The sequence below is a fragment of the Sceloporus undulatus genome, chromosome 11, assembly GCF_019175285.1.
Source record: "Sceloporus undulatus isolate JIND9_A2432 ecotype Alabama chromosome 11, SceUnd_v1.1, whole genome shotgun sequence".
Classification (NCBI taxonomy): Eukaryota; Metazoa; Chordata; class Lepidosauria; order Squamata; family Phrynosomatidae; genus Sceloporus; species Sceloporus undulatus.
The window spans coordinates 7,115,546-7,124,975 of record NC_056532.1 but is presented as its reverse complement, the minus strand read 5'-3'; the positions used below and the strand labels follow the sequence as shown (position 1 = coordinate 7,124,975).

The window sequence follows — 9,430 nt, the reverse complement described above, 5'->3', positions numbered from 1 at the left end:
ACCCCTCTTCATTTATTAGCATTATATACCGTTTGCTAAGTTTGCATAAGAGTTTGTTAATCATAGAAAGGAGGGAAGATTTGGTACAAGACACCAGAGTTATAACCTCTAAGATCTGGAAAGACTCGGCTTAGTTCGCTCAACCTTTCCAAAACTGGGCGAGCCGCTCATCCTTTGTAGTCTTTGAGGACTAGAAACTTGCTTCACCTTTCTTGTTTTAAAATGCAATCCAGGGCCTTCGAGGTTCTGATTTAAACCTTGCTCAATGCAAGTCGCGTTGGATAACAAGCCCTATCAATCTCAACCATGCCAGCCAAGGCCGATGGGAGTTGTAGTCCGACCCAGCTCCAAGAAGACAGATACTGTATGTCCTTTTTTCCCCCTTCCGTTCCAGATCGGGTCCTATTTCGGTTCCGAACTCTGTCCGCTGGACCTGGATGGGGATGGTTTGACCAACTACCTCTTGGTGGGAGCGCCGTTTTTCCACGTCCGCGGCGAGGAAGGCAAGGTCTACCTGTATCGCTTGGACCGACAGGTAAAAACCTGGTTCAGGTGCGGATGGTGGCTGCTCCCATGTCGGAAGATGGGAGACGACTTTTAGCGCTGGAAATGTATGGGTTACATTTAAAAACAGGTACCGTATATACGCAACAACTATAAGTCAACCTCATGTTTAAGTCGAGGGCAGGTTTTGGGACCAAAAGGATGGATTTTGCTATGATCCGTGAATAAATCGAGGGTAAAACTTAGGGGCATATAGCAAAGGATCTGAAGGATGAAGCAAAGCAAAGCAATGTCAAAGAGCTTGGAAAATCCCAGCAGATTTAACACTTTGTGCTTACTCTTAAAATTGGACGGATGAGAGAGTAAAAAAGGTCGGTGCTTCCCATATTATACTCTTGCTTTTCACCAGGAGATGGTCCCGTCTTTTAAATAAGAGTTAAGATACAGTACTTCCATTGACCCATGGATAAGTCGACTCAGGTTTTTTGGGTCCATTTTTGACCTAAATTTCTAGACTAAGATCTATTAAAATTGTGAACCGCATTCATTGGGTTGGTATTGCAAAGTATTATTGGATAAGTTGCTTCTTGCAATTCCTTTTTTTAAAAGTCCTTTCCTTTCCCTTCTTTTCCAGACTGACCAGTTCGATCTGGCCGGACACCTAAGCGGTCACCCAGGCATTGCTTTTGCCCGGTTTGGGTTTGCGGTCGCCAGCGTCGGAGACGTGGACCAGGACGGATTTGGGGACGTCGCTGTCGGAGCGCCTTTGGAGGAAGAGGAATCGAACCCAAACGCTTTCGGCAGCGTTTACATCTTTAACGGCAAACAGGACGGGATCCGGAGGTCCTTCTCCCAGGTAAGAAAGCTTTGGACTGTCAAGGGTCCGAGAAAGAGAACTCGCCTCTCGCCTCTCTTGTGTTTCATATGAAGTGTTAGTCTTAATTCTTTGTGGGTTTTTCAGGCGATGTGGCCATGTTCTGGAAGAGTTTATCCCTGACGTTTCGCCGGCATCCGTGACTTTGGCGTCTTCAAAGGATTTCTCTGAAGATGTCAAAGCCACAGATGACATGGAAGCTCTAAACTCCTGGGTTCCACTGACATAGAAGCTCTAAGCTCCTGGGATCCTATGTTCTAAGTTCCAGGATTCCACTGACATGGAGGCTATAAGCTCCTGGGGTCTTACGTTCTAAGCTCCAGGATTCCACTGACATGGAAGCTCTAAGCTCCTGGGTTCCTATGTCCTAAGCTCCAGGGTTCCACTGACATGGAGGCTCTAAGCTCCTGGGTTCCTATGTCCTAAGCTCCTGGGTTCCACTGACATGGAAGCTCTAAGCTCCTGGGTTCCTATGTCCTAAGCTCCTGGGTTCCAGACATGTGGGATCTAAGCTCCTGGGTTCCTATGTCCTAAGTCCAGGGTTTCCACTGACATGGAAGCCTCTTAAGCTCCTGGGTTCCTACTGTCCTTAACCTCCAGGTTCCACGGACATGGGGGCTCTAGCTCCTGGGTTCCTATGTCCTAAGCTCCGGGTTCCACTGACATGGAGCTCCAAGCTCCTGGTTCTCTGTCCTAAGCTCCTGGGTTCCACTGCATGGGGGATCTAAGCTCCTGGGTTCCTATGTCTAAGCTCCAGGTTCCACTGACATGGGGGATCTAAGCTCCTGGGTTCCTATGTCCTAAGTCCTGGGTTCCACTGACATGGGGGACTAGCTCCTGGGTTCTATGTCCTAAGCTCCTAGGTTCCACTGACATGGAAGCTCTAAGCTCCTGGGTTCCTATGTCTTAACCTCCAGGGTTTCCACTGACATGGGGGCTCTAAGCTCCTGGGTTCCTATGTCCTAAGCTCCAGGGTTCCACTGACATGGAAGCTCTAAGCCCCTGGGATTTCCTATGTCTAGCTCCTGGGTTCCACTGACATGGGGCTCTAAGCTCCTGGGTCCTATGTCCTAAGCTCCAGGTTCTACTGACATGGGGCTCTAAGCTCCTGGGTTCCTGTCCTAAGCTCCAGGTTCCACTGACATGGAAGCTCTAAGCTCCTGGGTTCCTATGTCCTAAGCTCCTGGTTCCACTGACATGGGGGATCTAAGCTCCTGTGTCCTATGTTCCTAAGCTCCAGGGTTCCACTGACATGGGGGATCTAAGCTCCTGGGATTCCTATGTTCCTAAAGTCCTGGGTCGTCCTATGTCCTAAGCTCCTGGGTATCCACTGACCTGGGGGCTCTAAGCTCCTGGGTTCCTATGTCCTAAGTTCCAGGGTTCCCACTGACATGGAAGCTCTAAGCTCCTGGGTTCCTATGTCCTAAGCTCCTGGGTTCCTATGTCCTAAGCTCCTGGGTTCCACTGACATGGGGGCTCTAAGCTCCTGGGTTCCTATGTCCTAAGTTCCAGGTTCCACTGACATGGAAGCTCTAAGCTCCTGGGTTCTAGTCCTAAGCTCGCGGTTCCTATGTCCTAAGCTCCTGGGTTCCACTGACATGGGGGTCTAAGCTCCTGGGTTCCTATGTCCTAAGTTCCCGGGTTCCACTGACTGGAAGCTCTAAGTCCTGGGTTCTATGCTAAGCTCCTGGTTCCTATGTCCTAAGCTCCTGGGTTCCACTGACATGGGGGCTTAAGCTCCTGGGTTCTATGTCCTAAGTTCCAGGGTTCCACTGACATGGAGCTCTAAGCTCCTGGGTTCCTATGTCCTAAGTCCTGGGTTTCCACGACATGGGGGCTCTAAGCTCCTGGGTTCCTATGTCCTAAGCTCTTGGTTCCACTGACATGGAAGCTCTAAGATCCTATGTTTCTCCCTTCTGCTCACAGAGGATAACAGCTGCCCAAACTGGTCCTCTGGGCCTTGTCTATTTTGGACGGTCGGTGGCGGGGGGTCTGGATTTCACTGGAGACGGACTCCTGGATATTGCTGTCGGTTCGCTAGGACGCATGACTTTACTCCGGTGAGTTCGGACTACAGCCCAGATAGGGATCAATAACAGAACGCATGGATATGAACATCAGGCTCACATTTTTGAGTCAAAACCAGTGCAAAATATACCATAAAATTTATTATTATTATTATTATTATTATTATTATTATTAATTGCCTTTTGGCAATTGTTTTTATGCACAGGTTTTAATCTTTACCTGGAATTCTTGCAAGCTGCCTTGAGTCCAAGTTTTAGAAAAGCTTTAGCTACAAATCCGTTAATTATAATAATGATAATATTAGTTTCTTTTGATCGACATCCTTCCTTTCTCCTTAGATATAAAGGACCTAAGGCAGCATTCGAGAGATTGTAAAAATCATGGTGCAATGATTCATTTCTCTTTCTCCTTTGACTAGTTCCAGAGCTGTCATCCGACTGGAAGCCGCCGTGGATTTTACCCCAAGCGAAATAACCCATTATTACAATAGAAGTATCATAACCGCAAAACTGTGTTTCCAAAGAAAGCCCCCTCCAAGTACTAGGCAGCCAGGTAAGGAAAAAGCCCAGGTGAGAGAGAAGTATTTGGCAACCCCGAAATGCGAGGCCTTGGCACTAAAAGGTATCAAGGGATGGGAAATTATTCCTCCGGCGCAAAAACATTGCATCCCATGAAATGACATTCGAACCTGGATCTCCTGAGTGTCCGAGTCCAACCCTCTTACTCTACATCTGGATCTGTTTCCTTAGGGACAGATCACCTCGTCATTTACTACACGGTGGATCTAGACGTCGAGATGGAAAGGAAGAGAGCCCAGTTCGAAGACGGCACGGACACCGTCCGCGGCCAGGTTCCCTACGCTGTGGATTTGTGTCCAGAGTTGAAGCTCACAGTCCTGGTAAGTAAAGAAAAAGAGTTACAGTGTGCATCTACACTGTAGAAACAATGCAGTTTGGCACCACTCCAACTGCCATGGATGCATCCGACGCAATCGTGCGATTTGTCGTTTTGCGAGGCGCCAACGTTTTTCGGCAGCGGAGGCTGGAGACCTTGTAAGGCTATACATCCCAAGCTTCCATAGGAAGGAACTACAGCACTTAAAATGGCGTCCTACGGCTTCAGACTTTGAAGGCATCCATCTTAGCCACAGTCTTGGGACATGGATTCCTTGCAGGTTGCGCACAGTGTCCGAGGGCCATGTCACACTACGCAATTTGTAGTGCTACGGCCCCGCTTCAAATGCCATGGTTTAATCCTATGAAATCCCAGGGAAAGGTAGTTAGCATTGTCTGCCAGGGAGCTCTAGCGTATCATTAAACTACACATCCCCGTATTCAATAGGACGTCACTATGGCACAAGCTATAACTGAACATGGCACTATGCCTCTTAGAGATAATACAGTTTGTTGTCGCTCCATTCTTATGGAATCCTTATGGATATATTGCTTTTCTGTGGGTTTGGATTTTATTGCTGCTGCTGGATTTGGGTTTTTATTTCTCTGGCCTTGCGTTTTATTGCTGTTGTCTATATTACTTTTCTCTGCTTTTGCATTTGCAACCAGTCGTGCCAAGAGGACTGTTTCTCCAGCATCGCTCTCAGGCTCAGCTACCGGCTTCAGGACCCAAACGGTGATCCAAATGATCCTAGCCCTGTGCTTGATATATACCAGGAATCGGAGGTTCATTTCCAGGTAATACAATAAATTGGGGTGAGGGTCTTGAAATCATTTTTAGGAATTCAAACCTAAGGGGAGGGAAGACAAGATTTGGAGACGGTTGTCTTTGCATAGTTGGACTATAGGCCCCATCACCCCATAAAGATGCCACTTTTCATCCTCATGCAACACAGTTGTACAAACCTTTGAGATTGCTATCCTTGCCATATAATTTCAGCTGCCGTTCGTGGACGACTGCGGCAACGCGACAACCTGTGCGCCGCATTTGAGTTTGACCGTTCAAATGGAGTGAGTCTATTGTGGGCGGAAGAAAGCAAAACCGGCTCGCTGGGCTTTGTCATTGCCCTGCTTCATTTGCGGTTATCCCTGATCAGATATTGGAGATTAATATTTATTGATTCATTTGTTTGGAGTATTTTTCACTGAATTAAACATATATGGGAGCATGCCATGATCTATTCTTATGCCTTAATTCCAGGAAAGAGCTGGTGGTTGGCTCCACCAAAGAAGTAGCCATGAGGATCTACCTGGAGAACCGGGGCCACAACTCTCACATGACGACTTTGGTCCTGCAATTCCCGACCAACCTCCACTTTATTCAAGTCCGAGAGGTACAGTTTGTGAGGTTTCCCCTTGACTTTACCTTCTGCTACCCAGGTTCCTAAGATGTGGCCTCCTGCGCCATGGAGCAAATGCTGGGTTTTATCCCAAGCTTTAAAAGATGCTGAATGTCACTCCCCGAAATTGGATTAGCATCTTTAAAGTTTGGGCTAAAATCCCAATGTGTTTAGATGCCCTTTGGGGGTCCCAATCTACCCAGAAGATGGAGGAAGAAGGGTATAAAGGTACCCCTATGAAGGTTATTGTGTGTTCCTTATCATGTCTTTATAAAGAAAACTCTCGCCTTACCATCATCTAACCCCTTAAGATTTCTCTCCCAGGCCTCTTCCAGACTGCTAAAATAAAGCTGCTTCGGTCTCTTTGGAGGTATGCTGTTTAAATGATCCATGCATCCTAAGGATCCGGAAGCTGCACCAAAGCTGCACCCCAGTGCTTAGGAATGGAGTGTGGCTTTGGCGCAACCTCCAGACTCTTAGGACCCATGCATCATTTAAATAGCATACCTCCAAAGAGACCCCAAGCAGCTTTATTGTGGCAGTCTGGAACAGGCCCCCGTTTCCAAATAGGAACGTATGTTCTCTCTATGTGTGTGTTCCCTGGTTTTCAATGTCTCGGCAGGTTTCCCCATCTCTCGTTGACTGTGACCGCTCTGCGCCGCTCTCCGTTTCAGCCTCCGCTTTGCGCTGCAAGATTGGGCACCCGGTGTTCAAGGCGCTTGCGGTAAGTCCACACCGGAACCATTTTAACAAAATTGGTCCACTCCTGCTCTCTAAATAGACGTTGGCCTGTTACCTGCAATACTCCTAGCTGGACTGTTGTGTGACAACACAGCCGTGGGCATTGTGTGGCTCCTCAGCTGTTGCAGATGGCGGACTTCACTCCCCATCATTCCTCACCTGGCCAGAGCCGATAAGAGTTGCAGTCGCACAACATCCAACGTCCCTGAAATGGTTGCATTGACATTTCAAAGTGGAAAGGTTACACATTAAGACCAGGATTCCTTTGTTAATACTCCTTTTTCTAATCTTTTCCCTCTTGCGACGCAGGCCAATTTTAGTGTCACTTGGCAACTAGATGGGAAAAAGTTCCCCAACAGCTCCGCCAACATCATCCTAAGCGTCGCCAAGTAAGTAAATGGGTATTCTAGTCTGAAAGCCATTGTAACACAACATACAATTTCTCCAGTGAGCTATTGTTATGACAGCTCCCATCATCCCCAAACACAATGGTCCATGGATGAGGGACCTTGTAGTCCAAGACATACTTGAGGTTGCCTCCTTTTAGATCATGCCCCAAAGCATTGCAGGGAGGTTTAAAGAAAACCGCTGACCAAGTATCTCTTTACTGTATTTTGTGAAGCGCGAACAAAAACAGCCCAGCCTTGAGAGAAGAGGTTTCCCTCAATGTGAAATATGTCCTCAACGCCACCCTCAGCAGGTAAGAAAGGGCTTTTGGGAGCAGTCAGGACACCTGGGGAGATGGATCTGGTTTGAAACCAGATTGGATTGCTTGCCTTGACTGAGAAGCGTGAAGCGGGGCAGAAAGACATTGAAGGTTGGGAGGATTCGGTCAGTATTCTTTATCTGCTTACTGAGGTGGAAAGTATGCAAGGAATCTAGGAGGAAGAAAAACTCTTTCATACAGAGTGCTAAAAGTAGCCTTCATAGTTGACTGAATGGCAACTCATACTCAGCAGCCTGCTTAAAAGCTACGTTTCTTGGGGTTCAACAAAGAGTATCTTAATTCACTGTTATTAAAATCAGCAATGTGGGAAACATTGGCCCTTCTGAGGCTTTGGTTTATGGTTCCCATCATCCCCCACCCCACAAAGTGTAAGGGATCATGGAGGCGATAGCTCTTAGCTACCTGAGAGGGGCCAAGGTCTCCCAGTTGCCGGGCTTTTGCCATAATACATTTCACGCCATGGAAAAGCTTGGGACTACAAGTCCAAGCATCCCTAGGCCTTTCTGCCCCTTCTGGCAAGGCTTTGTATGGAACCCAAGGATAAAGCTCAGAGCAGCTTTGCTGACCATGCAGTCATCTTAACATTTAATATCTTCCCCCAGGGTCCTTCCCATCGTCTATGTGGTCAGCACAGGCGACCGATCGTCTCAGAACACGGATTTCACCTTTAACGTAAGCGCAAGCCTGCTGCGGACCCTTCCTATTTTTACCCAAAGCAGATCTCCTTCTTATCTGCTAGCAATTTTCTCTTTGCAGATCCAAGGGAAGAACCCATATGGGGCCAAACTTGAGTTGCAGATCTGGGTGCCGGTGATGCTAGAGGGCCACCCGCCGCTGGCGAGGGTCAAGGATGCGGCAGGGACACAGGTAACTGGTTTCTGGCTTTGTCTCTCTCAACTGAACAAAACACCCAAACCCTCTGTTATCTGTTTATCCCTCTCAAACACTCTCTAGAGCAGTGATGGTGAACCTTTTCAAGGCCGAGTGCCCAAACTGTAACTCAAAACCCACTTATTTATTGCAAATGCCATGTTCCTCTGGTTTTCTAATGGCAAACTCTGTGCTGGGGTGACAGCACATGTGCCCACAGAGAGGGCTCCGAGTGCCACCTCTGGCACTCGTGCCATAGGTTCGCCATCACTGCTCTAGAGGGTCATGGAGACATAAACATACACACAAAGCAAGTGTTAACTCCTCCAGGGTGGTATATTGTGGGTGCCTGAAGTCTCCCCATTGCAGCTTTCTCTAATGTACCTCCAGGAGGTTGAAGAAGGGCTTGTATGGAACGTGTCCATTGGCCTTAATGACAAACTGAATGCAAAGAGCTGCAGCTGGAGATGGGACACTAGATTCTGCTTCTCCTCCCTTGTCTAGCTGAGGGAACACACAGGCCCTGTATCCTCAGCTCCCAGGAGAGAAGGGAATTGCCCATTTACAGCGACAACGTTCCCTCCCCTGCAAACACATGCCAATTATAGAACCTGTTGTGCCTACATTCAGCCCCAAGAGAGCCCTGCTAAAGGGTTTTGGGCAGATGGCAAAGAGCGCAGGGATCGGATTAGCCAGAGCAATTACCAGTAAGTATCAGCTTTGTACAAGATTGTTCAGGAGTCGGGAGAAAAGCCGCACGCTCTTTAGTTTGCTGCACGGAAGCACAGCGCGAGTGCTTACAATCCCACTTTAGCCATAGCTGCCTCCTATGGAATCCCGGGGTTTGTTGTTGTTGTGATGTGCCTTCACATTGTGATGCTAGCATGGGGTTAGCTTCACAAATTTGTGTCCAGAGGGGTTTGCCCATGCCTTCCTCTGAGGCTGAGATGGTGTGGCTTGCCCAAGATCACCTAGTGGCTGAGCAGGGATTTGAACCCTAGTCTCCAGGGTCATACTCCAACACTGAAATGACTACTTGGCCCTACAAGTGGGTAAAGCCACAAAGTATTATCCTCTAGGATAAACAGGTGATTAGCATTTGCTATCCTTAGTATGACTAAGGACAGCCAACATGTCTTTGGGGGACCAGGGCTCAAATCCACACTCAGATATGAAACACTCACAGGAAGGCAGAGGCAAACCTAAATACATCTTGCCTGTTACACACTGCCAAAATAAAGCTGCTTTGGGTCTCTTTGGAGGTATGCTATTTAAATGACGCATGGGTCCTAAGAGTCTGGAGGTCGTGCCAAAGCCACACTCCATTCCTAAGCACCAGAGTCCAGCTTTGGTGCAGCTTCCGGATCCTTAGGATGCATGCATCATTTAAACA

General features: G+C 47.9%; 2 protein-coding genes across 2 annotated transcripts in view; both read left to right on the top strand.

Moving 5' to 3' along the window:
* SHPK (sedoheptulokinase) overlaps positions 1–9,430 on the top strand; it is a 938,822-nt gene that overhangs the window by 877,388 nt on the left and 52,004 nt on the right. The gene's annotated exons all lie outside the window — the stretch shown is intronic.
* The window catches only part of ITGAE (integrin subunit alpha E), a 35,602-nt gene that overhangs the window by 16,969 nt on the left and 9,203 nt on the right, over positions 1–9,430 (top strand). Inside the window, exons 3-15 of the mRNA XM_042442597.1 lie at positions 395–535; positions 1,139–1,360; positions 3,305–3,438; positions 3,825–3,958; positions 4,156–4,304; positions 4,969–5,097; positions 5,300–5,370; positions 5,561–5,693; positions 6,322–6,423; positions 6,750–6,829; positions 7,063–7,140; positions 7,770–7,839; positions 7,924–8,034. Coding sequence (XP_042298531.1) covers positions 395–535; positions 1,139–1,360; positions 3,305–3,438; positions 3,825–3,958; positions 4,156–4,304; positions 4,969–5,097; positions 5,300–5,370; positions 5,561–5,693; positions 6,322–6,423; positions 6,750–6,829; positions 7,063–7,140; positions 7,770–7,839; positions 7,924–8,034 — 1,554 coding nt within the window. The remainder of the gene's footprint in view (positions 1–394; positions 536–1,138; positions 1,361–3,304; positions 3,439–3,824; positions 3,959–4,155; positions 4,305–4,968; positions 5,098–5,299; positions 5,371–5,560; positions 5,694–6,321; positions 6,424–6,749; positions 6,830–7,062; positions 7,141–7,769; positions 7,840–7,923; positions 8,035–9,430) is intronic.